The sequence below is a fragment of the Panthera onca genome, chromosome C1 (assembly GCF_046562875.1).
Source record: "Panthera onca isolate mPanOnc1 chromosome C1, mPanOnc1 haplotype 2, whole genome shotgun sequence".
NCBI classification, from domain to species: Eukaryota; Metazoa; Chordata; class Mammalia; order Carnivora; family Felidae; genus Panthera; species Panthera onca.
Genome location: NC_138346.1, coordinates 150,197,188 through 150,219,597, shown reverse-complemented (window position 1 = coordinate 150,219,597; position 22,410 = coordinate 150,197,188). Strand labels below are relative to the sequence as shown.

Sequence of the window (22,410 nt, the reverse complement as noted above, 5' to 3'; positions counted from 1 at the left end):
GAGTCGGACACTTATACACACACAATGGAATATTATTCAACCACAAAAAAGGAAATCCTGCCTTTTGCAACAACATGGATGAACCTTGGGAGCATTATGCTAAGTGACATAAGTCAGGCAGAGAAAGACAAATACTATATGACCTCACTTACATGTAGAACCTAAAAATGCTGAATTCATAGAAACAGAGAGTAGAATAGTGGTTCCCTGGGGCAGGAGGTGGGGGAAATGAAGAGATATTGGTCTAAAGTTACACATGTCAGATGAGTAAGTTCTAGGGATCTAGCATACAATAGGAACGGTGACTATAGTTAACAATACTATATTGTTGGGGCACCTGGGTGGCTCAGTTAAGCATCTGACTCTTGACTTTGGCTCAGATTATGATCTCACTTGTGAGTTCAAGCCCTGTGTCGGGCTCTGCACTGACAGCATGGAGCCTGCTTGGATTCCCTCTCTCTCTCTCTCTCTCTCTCTCTCTCTCTCTGCACCTCACCCACTTGCACTCTCTCTCAAAACAAATAAACATGCAAAAAATACTATATTGTATATTTGAAAGTTTCTGGAAGTTGATCTTCAATATTCTCACCACATTTACAAAAAAAGTAACTGTGAGGTGATAGACGTGTTAACTCACCTTATTGTAGTAATCATTTAACCATAAATACGTTTATCAAATAAAAAAAAAAGTCGGACACTTAACCGACTGAGCCACTCAGGCACCCCTGATTTTGTTAATTCTTTTAAGGGTAGGACTTTTTGTTCCCTAGCATCTAGGAAATGTTCAAAGATGTTGGTTAAATGTAAAAATAAATGTGTGGGTTTCTATTTGCCTTGGAGTAAACACCAGCTCACACATTTCACATTTAAGTTTCACTTTAGCACACATAAGCAGGCCTTCAGGTTTCTAAGGTTCTCCATTTTGGTGAGCAGTTTTATTCCATCCTTTCCCCCCACATTAATAGATTTACAATTACACATTTCACACCTACCTTAATCTCATAGATTTTAGATGGTCTCCCTAGGTGACTCTTACGTACACTAAAGCTTGAGAACCATTGTAATAAATGAAAGCACAGTTCCTTCTCTTTGAAATACCCACACCAGGAGTGAAATTCAAAGAATCCAAAGACTTAGGGTTCTTTCCATGATTCATATCTGGGAGGTGATGTATAGAATAGAATTTTGGAGCTAAAAATGTCCCTATGGATCATTTAAGCCCCTCATTTGGTAAATTGGCAATCCTATATAGAGTTTCATTGACCATTTAGGGTAGAGCAGAAATGAGAACCCAGGTATTCTGAATTTCAATCTAGCGCTTTCTTTAAGATGGCTGTCATGTACATTTGCATGGGTGGTGAACTGAAGAACTCTAAGTGTGCCAACCATACTGTGGACATGCATATACATTAGTACAGTTTCCTGATAGTAGTAAAGTTCTAACAAAATTAGGGTATCAGATGCTTTTCCAACAGATGCAAGTTGAGTATCGTAAGGAAGGGATAGCAGTTTTCCCTACTTTTTTCAATATAACCGTATACTAATATAGAATGTACAGGCTCTAATCTCAGTAACAAATACAACACAGATGGTTTATGCAAATTTGAATTGTGCAAACTTGAAGTTGCTGATATAGAAAATTTTTATAAAGTTTTGCTGTACAAAATTGCAACTCTCTAAAAAGCTGGCAAGAACTGCATATCCCAAGACTGGCTGACCCCAGTGAATCGCAAACTGTGCTCATGGATTGCATGCAAAGGCACTGCATTGTATACAGTGACCCACACTCTTACCGATGTCCCCTGGAACCTCCACGTGTGATTTTGGTGACCATTATGCAATTGCTTGCACTATTAAACCTTTAGCTCAGAAGTAATCTATGATAAAACACTCTGAACTCGTAATCATTGCCATTAATAGTTTGCCATCTGTTAATTTAGGAGCAAGCACACTCTAAAAGGCACTGGTGAGGATGCTGTAAAAATAAAATACAGCATTAGGGCCCCAAAAAACCCAACCCCACAGCAACAGCATCTCCCATTCTAACACTATTCTGTGAAAACTGGTCTTAAATTATGAGTGTTTTACATTATGTGTTCAGGAGAGCATCACTCACACGAAATGCAGTTTCCCTTACTTAAAAAAATTTTCAGGTCTTTAAGTGATTTTAACCCCTATGCCTATGCCTGAACGACAGTGTGTAAAATTGGAAGGAGCCCTGGGGTTTCCAATTTAATATCACATTTAGTGGTCCACCAACGGGATATAATTCTTTGACAAGCATCCCAGAAGTCAGATCTGTGTTTTCAAGTTTTAAATTCTTTTTAGTTCACCATGAGATGGATCATCATGTAGAATAACACCTTGGTTATTTTTATTCCAGGTTCTAATAGGGCTTGAGATTTTCATTAAGTCACGTTCACGGTGTCTTCACAGGCTTAACATCATTATGGTTATTCAATCAATTAAAAGAGGGCCAAGCATTCTTCTCCCCCACCCTGAATGATTAAAGAATTAATGGGCTAATAAGCACAAAATACTTTCAACCTTGTGAAATTAGTCTACAGACTTGGGGCATGACATGCCCTATAGCGTGTGGGGTGGCATCAGAAGAACACAGCTGTACCACCTGCCTCCATGTCTCCCCTACCCCCCACTACCTGATGCTGATACAATTGACTTCACCTCATCCTGGATCCTGAGTCATCCGATCATGGGCTGTGCACATGATCAGTATGCCTGGTAAAACAGGGGCAGCGAAATTTCTAAATTTTGATTGTTAGTGTTTATTAAAAGCATCAAAGGGCTGATTGTGAGGGCAATTAGAGCTCTGTTAGAGGTTTACATTTATTCTGTGGTTCAGTATTGTTTGTATTTGGAATTACACAAATGGAGGCCATAATCATCTCAGTGCTTAGGGCGTCTAAAGATCACATTATGGCCCAAGTCTACCACTCACTTCAAAAAATATTTCACCAAAAAATTTCACCAATTTATTTCCAAAAATTCTCTCTTTCCAAGCAGGCAGTCTTCACAAAGAACCAAATCCTCTCACCAACACAGAGATATGTGAACACCTTGGGCAGTGCTACAAATCTAAGGAAATTGAATCCTGTTTGGCTAGGGAGGAACCCAAGCTTTGAGTCAAGGGTTGGTCTGAAAAGGTCTAGGTCGAACTTTTAGAACCATCATCTCAATGACTTGCAGGTAAGCTTGGGGTCCTAGGCTTGAGGGGAAAGGCGTTCGTTCTTCGTTTTTTTCTCCAACTAAGAGATGCACCTGCCATGCTCTAGGGGAGCCCTGTGACCCTTGCCACTTGTCAATTCCAAATATACATGACCTCTCTACTCTTGAACCATCACTGAGATATGAGTGTGCACATAAAAACAAAAGCTGTATATTTCCATCATGAATTTCCCACACTTGGATCCCCTCCAGACACTATTCTGAACACTACATTCTGCTGCAGGGTACTAAAAACAGTGCTTTCCTCAAAATAAAACCTTTAAAGATCCCTTAGTAGCTATTCAGGGACTGGGATTCAATTTCAATCCTCCACCCTTTGGCCAGCTGTAGATTCGAGATGCTTACATAAAACATTGAGAGTATGTACTTCACGGCAAATTTGATTTTTCTTCTGCAATAGATATGTGTGTTATAGTTACCACAGACTATATTTTTACTTAGAAAATACACAAAGCAATAATACACCTCAACAAGAGAGAACAAATTCTTTATTTAATTTTATAGGTGTTCTTGATATAAGCTTCAGATATACTCCACTTACTACATGGAGTTTGTGACATCTACACCTTCAAATCATAATACTCTCTATTTTAGGCCATTATATCTAAAAGCATGACTTTTCAAATCCTTTTATTACAAGTAGTTCTTGCACATAAATGTTACATCACAATAGCAAAAAAAATGTAAACTTCTTTTGCAAACTACATAAATATTATAATATCTGCCTTGAAGTTATTCTTATTTTAAAATCAGAATATATTCTAAATGCTTTATATAAAAAACTTTGGTCAGTAGCCTGTGTGTCCGAAGCTTTTTATTTTTCTTACTGACTTGCCTTTCATGTTGCTTACGTATTTGAAGGTGAAAATTTTAAAAGAGAACTCAGATCAAAATTCAGTCCATATGTAAGACAAGTACCAGAAACATGTCAATAACTATAAGCAAAATATGAAATGTGAAAATTATTCCATATACTAAAATCCGACAAGCCACCAGTGGTATGGAGTTAACTGAAAATAAGGACTCAAGTCAAGCTCATATATGGTCCTATATGAAAGGAATTCAGGCCCACTTATCAATATACCTTTTACTTTGCTATATGTCTGTTTGCAAATGAATCACCTCTTTTTCTTTTCTTTTAGAGCACAACAGGTCATTTCTACAGCTATAGTTCTAGACTGAAAAGCCTAGATGGCCAGTGAATTTATTTCACTACCACTGTCCTTGAGGTCTGTAACTACAAATTAGAAATGTATAAACACACAGATGTGTATACACACCCATGCACACTTCGGCGATCACATCAAGGCCTTTTTTTCTGCTCTAAGTTTCTAACATTTACCTTTTTTTTTGTTTCTAAGTAAATCTTCTTCCTCAGAATGTTCTTTCATTTAAAAATCAAGTCTAATCTGGAGCCCTTACTGATTTGTTTTTCTGAGATTCCTATTGAACACCTAGCTACTGGCCACGGTTTCTTTGAGGAAACAAATATAGCTGAAGCATTTAAAAAATTTTAAATGCATGCAGAAAGAACTACATAGGCTTTCCAAGCAGCTATAGCAAGTGGCTCAAGTAACATCGTTATTTATCTTGGTCTAAGCCCTTTAACAACATCCTTTTAAAGCACAAAGAGAATGGCTACAAGATGGCGGCAGGGCCCAGAATGGTCCTCTGAGTGGTTCACAGGACATCACTCAGGAATCTGCTGTGCTGTCTTCCCTCTTTTGTGCATTTTCTCTAAATGCGCTGTGTTCCCTCTTTACTGCTCATGCTTTTAAACTATGTAAAGTGATTTTTAAAAAATCTGCCAGTGATTAATTTAGACCTCAAATAACACTGTAGGTGGGTGTTGTCAGAGACAGGCAGCCATTCTTAACAGCTCCTCTCCCAGAGGAGGCCTGGGTGGGCACAGGGACACCCACAGCTTAGGAACTGCTCTTGTTGCAGACCGTGCCTTGACTGATACTGTCTTCCTTATACTGGCTGCTCGTGTCGCTCCTGCTGAGGATGGTGGAGGGGATGCGGGAGGGGCGTCTCTCCGGGTTCTTCTCCTGAGAGAAGCAGCAGATCATCTTCTTCATGGTGCTGTACATGTCCTCGTCTTTGTAGGAGTAGATGATGGGGTTCATGACGGAGTTGAGCAGCGCCAGCAGCAGGAACCACCTTTTCACGTGCTGCACGCCACACTGCGTGCAGTTGAGGCCATCCAGCAGCAGAACCACCAGGCCCGGGGTCCAGCACACGACGAAGGCCCCTGCAGTGACAGAAAAGGAAGCCGGGCTGCTTATTTAGATTTCTTCTCACCCGGCCTTCAGTCAGCGGCATCAAGGGACCTTAAGGATTTGTTTTGACAACTGCAAAGCAAACTTCCACGCTTCCTCTGAGCACTTGAGACCTGGGCTCGTTAGAGGCAAACAGCTGGGCACGTCCTTGCCTATTAACCATGTTCTCTTTCGACTCCTTACCGGCTTACCCGGGACTCCTAATTAGGGGCTCACATTTACCTCCCTCCTGCTAAGCACTACTCGTACCTTCTCTCCGTCAGTTCTCTGAACCACACTAGAAGGCTGCTGCAGTCATGACACACACTTTGCAGAGGAGAAAACGAGGCCAAATTCCAGGAGTCTGTGTGGGGAGGCCTCACACCTCTGCTGTTCGCTGGATCAGATGTTCTGGGGTGCCTGGGTGGCTCAGTAGGAGAAGTATCCGACTTCGGCTCAGGTCATGATCTCGCCACTCGTGAGTTCGAGCCCTAATTCAGGCTCTACGCTGACAGCTCAGAGCCTGGAGCCTGCTTCGGATTCTGTGTCTACCCCTCAATCTGCTTCTCCCCTACTCACGTGCTCTCTCAAAAATTAATAAACATTAGGAATTTAAATCAGATGTTCTGAATGTTTTCCTGACAATAAGACACACTGCATCTGTGGCATTCTCCTGGTCTCTTAAGTCACCTGTTCACAAATTGTATTCTTTATAAAACTATGTTGACAGAAAGCACTGTCTGCTTTTTTGATATATTCATAGGCCATCTACTTAATACTCTGCTCTGGATTAGGTTTTTGTTTTTGTTGTTGTCAGAAAGAAATCTGTTTCATGATGACATAGAAATGTGCTTGTAGCCAATTTATTTAGCACAATTTTAGCACCAAGTGCACACGAAGGGTAATCTCTTCTGAGTCGCCAGATATCTGATCATACTTAGCTTACCACTAAGCTTTCTTTTTTTTTTTTTTAATTTTTTTAACGTTTATTTTTGAGACAGAGAGAGACAGAGCATGAATGGGGGAGGGTCAGAGAGAGGGAGACACAGAATCTGAAACAGGCTCCAGGCTCTGAGCTGTCAGCACAGAGCCCGATGCGGGGCTCGAACTCACGGACTGCGAGATCATGACCTGAGCCGAAGTTGGCCGCTTAACCGACTGAGCCACCCAGGCGCCCCACCACTAAGCTTTCTGACATGTTTTTCCTAAAATATGAGACATAGGTTCAAAATTCCCTTAGTTGCCATAACCTCAGATAACAGTGACAGCTCACATTTATACAATGCTTACTATGAGTGAGGTGCTGGTGTAAATACTTTTCCTCTATTAATTCACAGAACCACACTGTGAGGTAGACACTGTTATCATCCTCAGGAAACTGAGGCACAAGAGAAGTAACCAGCTCACCATCAGATAGCTTATAAGTAAGTAGGTCACCATCAAACATCTAATTTTGAACCTTGGCAGTTATTCTCCATATGGTTTCTTTTCCCCAAAGTCCTTATCATTTCTAAATGTTCTTGCTTATCCATTCGATAAACATTCATTGTGAGCTAACAATGTGCCAGGAACTGTACTAGGCACTGAATGAGGCAAGGACTATGCATCCGGGAGCTAAAGTGCTACTGAGGAGACAGAATAAACAAGCAAGTCTGTAATCATATCACCAACTAGTTATTCCTACTGGTTAGAATTAGTCCTAGACGGTATCCCTCTTGTCGCTTTATCTTCATTCTGAGAGATACAATAGGCAAGTCAAGTCAAGAGTTGTAAAAAGGCCGGGTAAGGCTGTGAAATGCCATGAACTTTGGGGTCAGAAAGGTGTGCCCAGCTCCTCACTTTATGAACTCCATGAATGAGGCAAATCACTGTGCTTCTCTGGGCCATTCCCTCGTGTACAAAAGAAGGGTAACACTCCTGACTGTGTGGGTGGTTGTGAGGGGTCAGAAGTAATGGAAAGTGGTTCCTAACATGGAGTTGGGTTCACCAAGTAGTGATTATCATCAGATGCTTTGTCAAAGACATCTGCCAAATTAGATGTTTAGGAGTTATCAGGAGGGTTTAATTCCCCATTTCCTAATTCCAGCTCACCAAGGCTTCCCTTTTCATTCCCTCCTGTATCATTTTTGGTCTGGCTGACATATGTGAATAAAGACCTTGGAGATAAGAGATCAGAGACTGGCTGCTAACATTCACTTACTGTACGACTCTGGGAGACCCATGTCATCTGGCTGGGGTTCGGTTTCCTAAGCCATAAACTGAGGACTGTAGGCAAGTTTTGGGTTTTTCAAATTTAGGGCCAGGACATCTTCGTGGGCATGCAATCAATTTAATGGATTTGGACAAGTTTGGGGATTTTTAAATGAAAGAATGGAATGGAATAGCTCAGAGCGTATGTACAGACCAAGGGAAGTTCTGTTTCATGCAATGTTTCAGTTTTACATACCATGTTTTCTGTGTGTATTTGTTATGAAGTAAACTATATTATTTCTGACTGTTGGGCTTTGTCAGAAAGTTTGAAAAATGTTAGTGTAGATAATCTTTAAGGCCCCATCCAGCTCCAACGGTCTCTATTTCCCATAACGGTAACATTTTTTGTTCTCTGCTATTCCCAAGAGAGCATTACTATGTTGTCAAGAGACAAGAACTAAAAACACCAGACATCAAAAGCTGTAGCTGCCAATTTTGATGTGAAGACTCCTTTCTGTGTGAAATTGCATGATTCCAAAGAAATCCCGGTAGGAGGGTTCCAAGATCCTTGTGTTAATGGGAAAGAGGGGAAAATATTGATTAACTTTATACTTTGTTAAATATGCATGTCAAAATTTAATAGAGTATATAACTTCCAAACCAATGGAAGGGGAAGAATGGAACCAAAGGAAAGGAAAAAAAAAAAATATCTCAATAAAAAAAAAGCGGGGGGGGGGGGTAGTGGATACGGTCAAACATAGCAAAGTAGGACAAATAAAGAACAAAAGAAGATACTGGAAATGAATCTAAAACACTGATAACCAAACTCAATGTTAATTGTGGTATTGTTTTTTTAAAAACAGGCGAACCTAAACAATTTGATGTCGAATATTACATCCATATGTGGTAAAACCAAAAGGGAAAGCAAGACGATTAACATAAAATTTAGGATACGGTTACTTCTATAGGAGAGAGGGTCACTGGGGTAGGACACACAGGCCATGCTAAAGATATTGGTAACGTTCTATTACACTGGGTGGCAAGTACACAGGTATTCTTTAAGTTTTTTGTTTTTTTTATTCTTTTAAGTGTTATTCTTTGTACTGTAGATATATCTTATATAATTTTGTCTGAATGATATATTTCACACAAACACATACACATGTCAAAAAAGGATAAAAGTAAATTGCCAACATCTTTTCCTAAAAACTGTTTTATTTTTTACATTTTTTCCCTAATGTTTATTTATTTTTGAGAGAGAGACAGAGAGAGAGAGAATGAGCACAAGAGGGGCAGAGAGAGGGAGACACGAAATTAGAAACAGGCTCCAGGCTCTGAGCTGTCACAGCACAGAGCCTGATGTGGGGTTCGAACCTACCAGCCGTGAGATCATGAAACTAGCTGAAGTAGGACGTTTACCACTAAGCCGCCCAGGTACCCTTGAAAACAGTTTTTAAAATGGGATTTTTTTTTTTTAAATCATAAAAGTTTTTTGTTTTTTTTCCCCCAGCATGAAACTCTGGTTTAGATTAGTCAGGGGACCTGAAGACTCTAAATAAATCTCCAAAGTGATGCCTTGTTTGTCATAATGCAGTGACTCATATATATTCTCCCTTTGTATTGAATTGCATAAAACAATTCATTCAATCAACACTTGCCAAACCTTTCATTGAGCAATGATTATAAGAATTTTATATGTTCTAAGAATTTTGTATGAATTAACCATTTACTCTTCATGACAACCTAATTAGTATTATTAACACTATCTAAAAATACCAATGCTACTCTCATTTTAAACCTAAGGAAACTGGAGCATAGAGAAGCAAGGTAAAATGTTCAAAGCCACACTGCTCATAAATGGAAGAGCCAGGATTTAAACCCAGGCATCCTGGTACCAGAGCCTGTGCTCTTGTCCACATGCTAGGCTGTTCAGCAATGGACACAGAATCTTATTACTAGAGTGATGGGGAAGGCAGAAGGGTAGTTTTAGCCTGTGAAGCTCCATTTATGGTATGTCATGTCTGACTGTGAAGCTGCATATGTCATGATTAAGTCATTCTTTGGTTTGCTAGCATAAAGATTTCCTGCCGGGTGGGCAGGCAGGCAGGCAGGCAGGGAGGAAGGGAGGAAGGAAGGAAGGCAGAGAGGAAGAGAGGGAGGGAGAAAGGAAGGAAGGGAGGATGGAGGAAAGGATGGAAGGAAGGGAGAGAGGGAAGAAGGGAGGAAGGAAAGTAGGGAAGAAGGGAAGGAGGGAAGAAAGAAGGAATGGAGGAAGGGACGCGAGGAAAGAAGGGAGAAAGAATTCCAACAAAAATATAGGCTGGCCGCAGGAGTAAGAAGAAACAAAAATCTGCTGACCTTTTCTTTATACTGTTTCCAAGAACAACAGAACGCAAGCCTTCTTTGACGGAGCAGCCGAAACACCCTGAGCTGCCAGAGAACCCGTGCTTCGGCATGCCGTCTGAGGTGATGGCTGCACACAGGGCAATAAGCCTGGGAAACACGCCGCTTCCTGACTCCTCCACTCGGCAGCCAAGTTCTCCCACCAAACACATCTCAGGGTAGATGCACGGTTTACCTAGCAGTTCGTTCTTTGGTGGGGGAGGCGGTTAATGTAGGTCGACAGCTAGTTATGGGGCCCCAAAACAATTTAAAAGGAGAAGAACATGTTGGGAATGGTTTTGGCCTTGGGAATCTGTCATCTTGGAGAATTCCTACAGAATGAAGGAGATGTCAAAAACAAACAGATGGGCAACTGGCCTATTCCTTAAAAAGGGGACAGATGATGGACCCTGGGAAATACAGATCAGTCAGTCCCCTATCAAGTTCCAAAAAGTTTTGGAAGAAAAAGCTAACACAAATGTTTTTTGAGTATTTAAACTCAATGCTCAGACCATGCCAGCTGGGAATAAGCAGAGTTTTCAAAGAGAGGTCAGGACAAGTCCTAAACACTTTTCTTTTCTTTTTTTTTTTTTTTAAATCAGGCATTAACAAATAGGAATGGATCCAAGGTGCCTATTTGGGAACCAGTGGAAAGAAAATCAAGTATGTTCCCTTTGGAGAAGAAAAGGCTTAGGAAAGACATGATGTGCTAACCACCTCAAAAGCCTGAAAGACCATCATGTAGAAAAAGAAAGTGCAGGGGCGCCTGGGTGGCTCAGTCGGTTAAGCGTCCGACTTTGGCTCAGGTCATGATCTCACGGTTTGTGGGTTCGAGCCCTGCGTCGGGCTCTGGGCTAACAGCTCAGAGCCCGGAGTCTGCTTCAGATTCTGTGTCTCCCTCTCTCTCTACCCCTCCCCAGCTTGCACTCTGTCTCTCTCTCTCTCTCTCAAAAGTAAATAAAACATTTAAAAAGAAAAGAAAAAGAAAGTGCAGACTTATCCTGCGCAATGGCAAAAGGTCACCCCGAAACAGAGGGAAAAGTACAAAGGGGCAAAATTTGGATGTAATAGTTTTTTCTAAGTAATGAAGCTATTTAGCAGGGGAACTGGTTCTTCAGTGAGCAGAGAGTCTTCCCTCAGCTGACTACCTCCTTTGCCTAGACCATCCTGAGATGTACAAAGTTAAGGGATTTTTCCTAACTGAGAGAGATGGTTAAGTGGCTTCTGAACTCTTTTCCAAGTAGAAAATTGCCACATTCTACGAGACTAGGAATTTCAACCTCTCATAAAATTCAAACAAATTTGACTTGTTTGTTTCCTGGACACAATGATCAGACAGTATGGCTAAAAACTATGGAGATGAATACTTTGAGCTAACTGTTCCCAAACCCAACTGGTCATCCAAATTACCAGGGCAGGTTTTTGATAATGCAGATTCCCTAGTCCCACATCAGACCCAACAGTCAGAACGTCGGGGGTGGGATGTGGAAATCTGTAGGACTCAAAAGTTCCCTGGGGGGTAATTGTGCACAGCCGGTTTTGCAAACCATTTCTCTATGCTGACTCAAAGAGTTTAATCAAGCCGACCCCGTGAGCAAAACTGTAGACTCCACAGATACATAGCAAAAAGTAACTGAAAAGGGGGGGGGGGGGCAGATTTCTTTAAAATAAGCAAATAAGTACCTCTACACATGAATATCTTCAGCTTCCACTTGGAAAAATGTTTGAGCACCTCCTATACGTGAATAAACGTACAAACACTAGCAGCGAAGCTGGACTGCAGGCAAGGCGTGCACAGTCCTCCTCTGGCCTCTGTGGGCCCTCTGGTTTGCCCTGCCAGGAATGCCTTCCTGCCTCCTAATCCACGGTCTACTTTTCTTTCTAAGCTTAGCTCAATTTCTGCCTTCTCCATGGACCTCCACCTTCATCCAGCCCGCAGTGATCCTTCCTTCTTCTCAGCTCCCGTGGCACTTTCACCGACAACATCCACGTGGCACTGAGCTCGCTGCCTGCCTCATTCACTCTAACATTTCCCGAGAGCTCTGGGCCAGGCAGTGTGCTCAAGGCTTTACACACACCGGTCATTTAACACTCACAGCCCTGTGAGGTTGCCACTCTTACCGTTATCCCAAGCTTACGTATGGTGATTTGAAGTTCAGAGTGGCTCAAGAATTTGTCCTGGGTCCAGAAGCCAACAAATAGAAGAGTCATAATTTGAACCTGGGGCGAACTCCCTCATGCAAACCCCTGGGCACTGGGCTATCCTGGAGGTAGTTTTTTTTTTTTTTTTTTTTTTTAATTTTTTTTTTTTTAACGTTTATTTATTTTTGAGACAGAGAGAGACAGAGCATGAATGGGGGAGGGTCAGAGAGAGGGAGACACAGAATCCGAAACAGGCTCCAGGCTCTGAACTGTCAGCACAGAGCCCGACGCCAGGCTTGAACCCACGGACCGCGAGATCATGACCTGAGCCGAAGTCCAGCCGCTTAACCGACTGAGCCACCCAGGCGCCCCTGAAGGTAGTTTTTAATACACATGCCCTCTTTCTCAGGCCTGTTGTAAGCTCCCTAAGCATGTGGATCTGCCTCATCACAGTCTGTATTCTCAGGACTAAGTATGAAGCCCCACACTCAGCAGAGAGGAGTCAGTTGAAGGTGACTGAAATTTAGTAAGAGCCCTCCCAGGGCCAGGTACTGCATGAGCTGTTAACATCTGCTGTTGTGAACGGTTGTACAGTCCTGCCCTTCACAGGCTGACAGGCAGGGAACCTGGATGCTATGTGTGATGATTTTGACTGTTGTCACGGAAAGTCTCAGGCGAAGGCAGCCAGTTGAGCTGGGTGTTGAAGGTCAAGACCAGCAGTGCAGAGGTGAGAACAGCATGATGCATTGGGAGAGTTCCAAATAGTTCAGAATGGTTTTAACCCAGAGCTGTGACTGAGGAAGTATGGGTAAAGTCTGACAGATGACACAGGCCAGACCCATGTTGCCGATTCACTGTCATCTTCATACCACACCCCCCACCCCAATACATATACACACACCAGGCACCTCTGAGCAAGGGCCTTGTGGGAAACACTCAGGAGTTGGGATTTATTGTAAAGATCAGACCCCATAAGCCTTTGCCCTCAGGTGTCCACTGTAGTAATGAACTAATTTCTCTCCCAAGTGTCTAGCATGGTATGAGTCATATATCATCCTTGGGAAGATTAGAAATATCTCTACTTTCTGTGGTTCATAAAGGAATCCCATTGAGAAAGCTTAGATCAGAGGTTTTTCAGACTCCATTGCAACTCATTAACGAGCTGTGAAATCAACTTAGTGGGCTGTAACCAGCAATTTTCTAAAAGATGAAATGGCACAGAACAGAAAACATCAGAGTGCAGCAAGTATAGTAAGGGTATGTTTCATGAAACTTGTTTCAGTTACACACAAAAATGTGTGTGTGAACTGGGCCATAATATAGAATGCACACTATTTCTTATTGTGGGTCCTGATTTAAAAAAAAAAAAAAAAAAGGAAAACCCACTTCTATAGATCAGTGGTTTTTTTCAAGTCAGACTTCCCAAAGGAAACCTCTTGTCAAAGTTCAAAATCCAAACTCCTCTGACTCAAGACAGAGATGGGCAGCAGGGGGTGAGAAGGAGTTGAGTAAAGCCCTTCACAGCAGAACCCATGTACCTCTTCACACTACGACCCCCACTCCACACATGTACACACACTGAGGCACCCCTGGGAGCCCCACTGACTGCTGTTTGAAAACGACTGCTGCAGAATGGTAGTTCCTTTAAGGTTTTTGATCAGGGGCATGGATACGTCTTACATTTTAGAGTGAAGCTTTCAGTGCTGGGGATGGACAAGTGGAGCTCAAAGTCTGCATCCGAACCACCTGGCAGGGGTAGGGGCTCTTCAAAGTTCAGATTTCCGGGCCCTCCCCAGACCTACCAAGTGAGAAACTGATGAAAGTAAGATCTGGGCATCTTCAGGTTGAGCCGGCTCCCTGGGGAATGCTTCACTGTAACAAGCATGAGACCCACTGGCCTGGCCTGGAGACTCCCCTGAAGACTGGCTACAATTCAGGCGAGAATGGTAAGGATGGGAAGAGCAGTGCTGGCGGAGATGGACAGAAGCAGAAGGTTATCAGCAGACGGTAAGGAGGACTGGATGTGAGAACAGAGGGAGAGGAAAGAATCTGGGTGACTGGGTCATATGTGGCTCTGATAACCAGTCAGAGGGGGCAGCAGAGGGACAGGTTTAGAAGGAGACAGGGTCCGGTTTTATATGCATCTGGTGTGTGGACTACCCGTGGCTCCTCCAGCCAGAGACGTGTAGAAGGCTGTCGGCAGCTTGAGAGCTCCAAATTGAAATGTTGACTTGGGAGTCACCAGCAGTGGGTGGCAACTTTGGCCATATGTCCTTCCATTAATAAATATTTACTAAGCAATCACCTACCATGTGCCAGCTACTAAGAGTGAACATTTTCATGATGATTACATTTGCATAACAAATCTAATTTCCTTCTATTGCCGAGTGACAGGTCAGTTACGTTGACAAGAAGCAATTAGGTTTTATTTTAATGAGGCACTATGTTCCTTCAGTACCTGTTTAAGAGACTCGCTAATTGTCCAATTAGACTATAAATGAGCTTTCCTCTGGTAATTAAATAAACTAGTTTCAGTGCCATACTCAAAAACCAGTATCATGAGTTCAATGTTAATTTTTAAAGTACAGTGAATCATATACTAGAATATGCAATTACAGTGCTGAAATGATATTTAATGACTGCAATTTAAGGTAATCAGAAATATCAAATTAAGGAATGTCTAACACTTAGGAAGATAGAATTACAAATGAAAATATTGGTGACAAGTGAAATAAAAGATCTTCCCAAGTCCCTAATCAATATCATGTTAGACAGTCTATAACAGCCCTCCTCTCTTCTTTGGAAGTTTTCAAAATACCTCAAAAAACCTTCTGGTTAATACTTCACCCCCACATTACACAGGACATCGGAAGGAAGAACACCAGTCCATCTAAGAAGAAGGGTCCCTCACGGGACTATACTTAAGATAGTTCAACATTCTTGGGGTTTTTGTGAAAGGATGTGCAGAAGACAAAGACTTCAAGTTGCATGAAACCTGTTCTTCAGGACTCATAGTTTTTTCTATTCCGCTAGTCACGCTTGTAGCCATATTTTCCTCTGTTTAAAAATTCACACGTGCAGGGGCGCCTGGGTGGCTCAGTCGGTTAAGCATCTGACTTTGGCTCAGGTCATGATCTCATGGTTTGGGAGTTTGTGCCCCTCGTCGGGCTCTGTGCTGACAACTCAGAGCCTGGAGCCTGCTTTGGATTCTGTGTCTCCCTCTCTCTCTCTGTCCCTCCCCCGCTGGTGCTCTGTCTCTCTCTCCCCCTCTCTTTCTCAAAAATAAACAAACATTAAAAATTTAAAAAAAAGTCACACATGCCATTAAAAAAAAATCCTGACATGTGAGCGGCACACAAATAAAACATCTATACCAATTAAAGCAATCACTCACACCGAATTGTTGCGCTTTGGCACATGGACTACTCATTTCATCACACAGGAGGATGTATTTTAAATATGTTCAGTCTGTTATTCTTTGTTTTCAGTCCAGGAAAAAGTGGCAGGGCACAGGCAATAATGCTAACCTAGTAAGCCACAGGGCTGTCTGATTTACTAAAATAGAAAATTACAACTCTACATAAAAGGTTGCGAACCTCATCCAAGGGAGGCTCTCCTCTTATTTGAAAAGAAATTTTTAAAGTAAAAACTTTAAGGTAAAAAGCTATTCTTGGTCAGAAGTGTTATAATGTTCAAGTCACACATTAACAGAGTATTTAAGTGGGAATGCTCTTGTGGCATCAGGTAATTTGTTCAATGATCTCAAACTAACACTATCAGATGTGGTTTGACTCTAAATTCATATTCGTTTCGCCAGTGTTTCAGAAATCCAATAATTCAGAAAATAGATTGTCACATATGTGAAAGGAATGAAAATATATACTTTCAGTAAACCTATTTTTACTACAGAAAGCAAGAAAACGCTAAGACACTTCAAATAGAAGATGAGCAGTTAAGCATTCCACAAATGATTCATTTAACACTATTGTCACTTCTGCTTGGCCTTTTGACTCTAACAACTGGTTTTAGACACTTGTTTTAAATTTGTGGCCAGCTTTGGAAAACTGAAAATCTCAGTGCCCAGGGGTGACGAGATAAAATTTAAAGGAGAGACATAGCAGCTAGAACCACAGCCTAGACCTAATTCTAGTGTTTAACTCTGGGCCACAGCTGGAAATCATAAACTGAATAAGCAAGAAACACCATCTCCACCTCCAGACTCTGCTTTAAGCATAATATGTATGGACTAACAATACCTCAGAACCTCACTAGTATATCAAGAACTCTCTAGCATCTAAGAAAAGGTGTGAGGTCAGCTGTGTGTATTGAGAGAGTGACAGCTATTTGCTTGGTATGATTTTAAAGATGGAAAGATCCCAACTAGTCTGCCCAAGGATCTGAAATTCTTGCTGGAGTCATTCCTTCAGATTAGAAAGGTCTCTGTTGCACCCTACCTAAAAATGTTAACATTATTAAGCTACAGGCATAGAATATTTTATCATACAAACTGTCATTAGCACAGAGCGGGGTTCTGAGAGGACGTTAAAGGAGTATCTTTGATGGGGTTGAACATTTTCAAAACGAGGGTTGAACATTTTCTAAAGTATGGGACACTGCATAGAAAAGTTGACTTGCGTAGAATATGAGATTCTGGATGAAATACCAGATGGCACAAAATACCATTCTGAATTCAGAGGAAGGGAACAGGAATTAGTAGGAGCAGCACTTGACTTAGAGAAAGTTGGGCCTGGAAGAGCAACAGCATGTTATAGCTTAGGACTTACAACGTCATGACGCAAGAGCCGTCACCCTCCTTCCTATGCCCCTGGCTGCCATCATTAATCCACCACAATACCTGCTTCTGAATCCACATATGGCCTCCAATCCTTCCTTCACAGCACAGCTCTAAGCTGCCTCTAGCAATCAGATGGAATTTGCCTTTGGGAGGAAACCCACTTAACCATCCTGTTATAGTAAAAAGAGGATAGTCTGGAGATTAAGCAGACACTGAGTTGACTACGGGCGAATCCATTCACCTTCCTGGGCCTCCTACCAGTTTCTAAGCTATGGAATGATACTGATTTGACAGGATTTTTGTGAAAATGTCATGAGATCATGCATGGAGTGTCCAACACAGAAACTCCCCAGAAAATGGTAGTTCTGACTACTCAGTGTTGCTTATTTCCCCTGCTGTGCTTCCTAAGGCAATTCATAAACACAATCCGGTAGAACACTTCAGTCGCTGCTGTGCACGCGCATGCACGCGTACTCACACACACACACGATTTATGATGCTCGGTCCTATTCGCATCTGGCTGCCCTGCTAGCCCGATCCTCAAGATCCCTTTTGCGTCTTATTCAACTTGGGATACCCAGTGCTTAGCCAAGCACCATATATACAGTACTTACCAAAAGCTCGCTACATGAAGGAGTAAGGGATCTCAATCCGAGTCCAGACCCTAGAGTATGCTTCTTAAAAGGTCGTTATGTTTCTCTGCTCCCAATTTCTTTACCTGTATACTAATGGAATTGGACTAGAATGACCTGCAAGGTTCCTTTTGGCCCTCACATTTGATAGTCTGAGTTGCACGCAGAGCTTCCTTCAGTCATGGCCAATGTGTAGTCCCAAGTAACTGAACAGAAAAGCAAATACGGATGCTCTCTACGGTGCCAAGTGAGAGAATTTTATGGTAAATCTAAGGTGCATGTTACATGATTCCAGCAGAAACTGGTGTCTAGGTGGGGACGCCCAGAATGCTCTCAGATACCAATGTTTATTCAATTAATATATGGTGAGCACTTAAGTGTCATGCGCTATGCTAATCACTATGCTAGCACTATGCTAATCACTGGGAATAGCAAGACAAAGGAGACAGAGGAGTAACTGATTACCAAGCAGGGTGTGCACAAGAAACTGTAAGAGCATACTGCCTGACGGTCTTCACAAGAGTTGAAGTTGACCCTGTTCTCTACAGGGTCGCCATGGACTGAGTTTTTAAAGTGACAGAAATGTTAAGAATACCCCATGGCAGTGTAGCTATTATTACCTTGTTTTCAACATAAACAATATTTTTGATATATTAAAAACAATCTTGTTGAAACACTGAAAGAGTTGAAAATAATATTGATATAAACAATAACAGTACTGAAAATAATACTACCAATGTAGAAGATGTTCATAATGTATTGTTGAATTTACAAAAAAAAAAAAAGCAGGTTACAAAACACTATGGGTATAGTAGGAATTCATTCTGATTAAAAAGAAGTTAAGCATGCATTGTGTATGAACATGTGTGCACTTAGAAAAAACCACAAAATATACAGTATTTCCAAATACCCTAGCAAAGATAATCTCCAGGCAGCATGAGCCAAGTGCTATTTATCTTCTTCCTTATATCTTTCATTATCGTCTTTATTTCTTCGCTAGGAGCCTATCTTTTGTTACAAAAAGCTCTCACTAAAGCTATTTTTGTTTCTATTTTGGGTACAAATATATCTACATGCACTAGATTTCTACTGCGAGAAATGCCATCAGACTGATCCTATGTAGCTGAAAAACAAGAAGGTCAAGACTGCCTCTCCTAACAAATCTCTTAATAGGACTTTCACTCCATGTTACCTTCAGATAGTTTACTAAATAGAAAAAAGCACAGTAAGAGTCTGAGAAAATCATGAAATGGTAAAACCGTGTCATAACCCTTGAAGGAGAACCAATAAAAATCAATTCTGTAAAATGTGAGGTTTATTATTGCAGTGTTAATTAAAAAACATTTTCCACGAGTTTTACATTAATCGCAAGAGGAACAGGTAAAAGGAGGACATACTATACTCACTGAGCCAAAAGGTCCCAAATGATCACTTCTCCTCCCCACAAGAGCATGTGTGTGTGTATATATATATAACATATACATATATATATGTGTGTGTATATATGTGTGTATGTGTGTGTGTGTGTGTGTGTATGTATCATCCAACAAAAATTTATTGAGCCCCAAGAGGAGCCAATGTTAGTGCTAATTACCCAGGACACAGAAGTAAACAAGATGGACAGGAACTCTTTCCCTGGTCCTGACTTCACCAGCTCCTTCTCATTGTTTAGTTCTCAGCTCCAAGTATGCCCTTTGGAGAGGTCTTCCTTTGTGACAAATAAAGTTGTGCCCAGTCCAGCCATTCCCTAAAATATTGGTTTCCTTGTATCACTCTCTGCACTGATCTTTATTTGTTGGCTGGTTGACTGACGGATTTACTAACTGCCCATCACCCCAACTGGAAAGTAAACATGAAAGTGGGGCCTTTGCCCACTGAATTCATCTGCAGGCACATTCCATGTATACAGCACTTTCTAGTTCCTTTATGGAGGTTCTGATTCTAAGTCTGGAGTGGGGTCCAAAGATCTGAATCTTTAACAAATACTCCAAGAGACTCTCATACTCAGGGCAAATGTGCCAAGTGCCGGATTTTATACAAACCCAAGTCTTAATTTTCATCCACTAATCCAAAAATCTGATGACCATCCACTAAGAGAATGGCTTCTTAGGGATCCTTCTGTTGGAAAGGAAAAGTCTTTAATTCTGATAGACTCTGTAGAGTCATGTGAAATGTAATTTGGTAATACTGAATGGGATAGACCTATAGGAAATTATGAAAAACCATTACCAGTCAGGCTTCTATTCAAGAAAAAATATTTGGTAAAGTACAACCTAATAACTTATTATAATGGATCAACTGTGCCATCAGAAAAAGAAAAAAAAAATATTTGGAAACATATTCCTAGTCAGCATTGAGCAAATCTGCAAAGTTTGATAGAAGGAATACGAGGAAATGGGTGGCTTATGTATACAGCAAAGTAAAGTAGGAGGACCTACGTAGAATATGTGTAAAAGATAACACTGGAAGGATGGAATGCAAGCTGGTGCAGCCACTGTGGAAAACAGTATGGAGGTTCCTCAAAAAACTAAAAATAGAACTACCCTATGACCGACCCAGCAATTCCACTACTAGGTATTTATCCAAGGGATACAGGTGTGCTGTTTCGAAGGGGCATATGCACCCTAATATTTATAGCAGCACTATCAACAATAGCTAAAGTATGGAAAGAGCCCAAATGTCCATCGATGGATGAATAGATAAAGAAGGTGTGGTATATATATACAATGGAGTATTACTCGGCAATCAAAGAGAATGAAATCTTGCCATTTGCAACTATGTGGATGGAACCGGAGGGTATTACGCTAAGCGAAATTAGAGAAAAACAAATATCATATGACTTCACTCATATGAGGACTTTAAGACACAGAACAGATGCACACAAGGGAAGGGAAGCAAAAAGAATATAAAAACAGGGAGGGGAACAAAACACAAAAGACTCTTAAATACAGAGAACAAACAGAGGGTTGCTGGAGGGGTTGTGGGGGGGGGGGGATGGGCTAAATGGGTAAGGGGCATTAAGGAATCTACTCCTGAAATCATTGTTACACTATATGCTAACTAACTTGGATGTAAATTAAAAAAAAAATAATTTTTTTTAAATGTTGGGAAATCACTTAAAGGGAACAAAGTCACTAGTAAATGCCAAATGGAAACAGAAAAAAAAAAAGATAACACTGAAAGGAAAGACAGACACTGTAAGAAGTACACGCAGATGTCATTAAGGTATCCTGTAAGAATCTGGAAATGAGAGAAAAATACTTGCTCTCGGAGTTAAGCCCTAAACCAAAGTCACCTTAAAGAGATAATATGGTCCTTGGACCTGCAACACCTTTACTGAAATCTGACTGAAAGTGGTAACATCTCAGGAGAAAGAATGTCGCCAGAGCCAGGGATGTCCAGAAGTACCTTATGCAATTCCTAGGCAGAAAAGTTCCTGGTCAAGCTCAGTCTGTTCTTGTGGCTGGGAGGTCTCTAATGTTCTGATTCTGTGCAAAAGGCAACCTCTGAGTGTAACTGGACTTGCCAGGTATTAAGTATCTGAACCTCTTGGTAATTAAAAGAGAGGACTGACCACAGGGGGCAAGGAAGGAAGCAATCAGTAGTGACACTTATGCTTTGTTTATATTCTTGCCTCTGTCACCTTTACTGCCTGTTGACCTCCTCCTTATTCTTTCAAGTCCAGCTCATTTGTCACCTGCTCTTCACAGCTTTCCCCAGACACTCCCCACAGGCTGAGTCAGATGTTCCCCATTCCATGTTTCCATGGTACTTTCCACATGCTTATTGTCAAATCAGACACCATGAACGGTTTGTCCCTCCATGGCCAGCTAGACTGAGAGCACCTGAAGGGCAGAAATGCTGCCACAGTCACCTTGGATTTCCGACACCTGATCGGGACTGGATGCTTAGTAGGTGCTCAATTTTCAAGCAAGCAAGCAAGGAGAGTTGGAATGTCACAGACAGTAACCAGAGGTGACATAAGAGAAAATTAAATATTCTCTCTGCTGGGTTTTCACTTAGAATGACTCAGCCCCATGTACTGGTTTCAGACAGAACATATCTCAGGCAATCAGCCCTGATCACGTTTCTGTGCCATCAAGGTAAGCTCAAGGTTACAGCACCTCAGGAGACCCTCCTTATGAATTTACTCAATAGCCTTTTCCCAAACTGTGCAAGTTTGTTGGCTGGAATTGACAATAAACTTTGCCAGGAGCACAACTGATATATGTGGCTTTGAATTACTCTTAAAAGCCCATTTCACCCATATATAGTTGGTTACTTTGTAGGTAATTATTACTAGGCTTACTGCAATTTGATTTGCAGTGATGTTTCATTGATTCATTCTTGACCAGTTATACCCTTTTTACGCTTGCTAATGTGTGAAATAACTCCCAATAGTCTCCACCCAAAGTGTGAGCCTTGCCTTGCCTAAGGCCCCCCCAATTCCCACAAAGGGGGTTAGAGGTGCATCTGTTTCTTCTGGTTATTTCTTCAAGACCCTTCCTTCACTCCTTTCCCACAATTCCATATACCTCTTACACTCTGTGTTTGAAAATAAACTAAATTAAACCTTAAAACATAGAATTTCTTACTCTATTTACCCTGTATAATGTATGTACACAGACGTATGCGTATACATGCACACTTTAAGTACATACACTTGTTTTATGTTATATATGAATATTTAATTTAGAGTTGGTAAGATAAAAATCTTTTTTGCTGGTAAAAATTTCCTTTAGAGAAAGACTGAACATTCCAG

The 22,410-nt window shown here is 41.3% G+C and overlaps 1 protein-coding gene across 2 annotated transcripts in view; it reads right to left on the bottom strand.

Moving 5' to 3' along the window:
* Positions 1 to 3,717: 3,717 nt before the first annotated feature.
* LPAR3 (lysophosphatidic acid receptor 3) overlaps positions 3,718 to 22,410 on the bottom strand; it is a 79,226-nt gene continuing 60,533 nt past the window's right edge. For both annotated transcript variants that reach the window (XM_060621672.2, XM_060621674.2), the window contains one exon: positions 3,718 to 5,500. In XM_060621672.2, the coding sequence (XP_060477655.1) occupies positions 5,172 to 5,500 (329 nt within the window). In that variant the 3' untranslated portion in view covers positions 3,718 to 5,171. The remainder of the gene's footprint in view (positions 5,501 to 22,410) is intronic.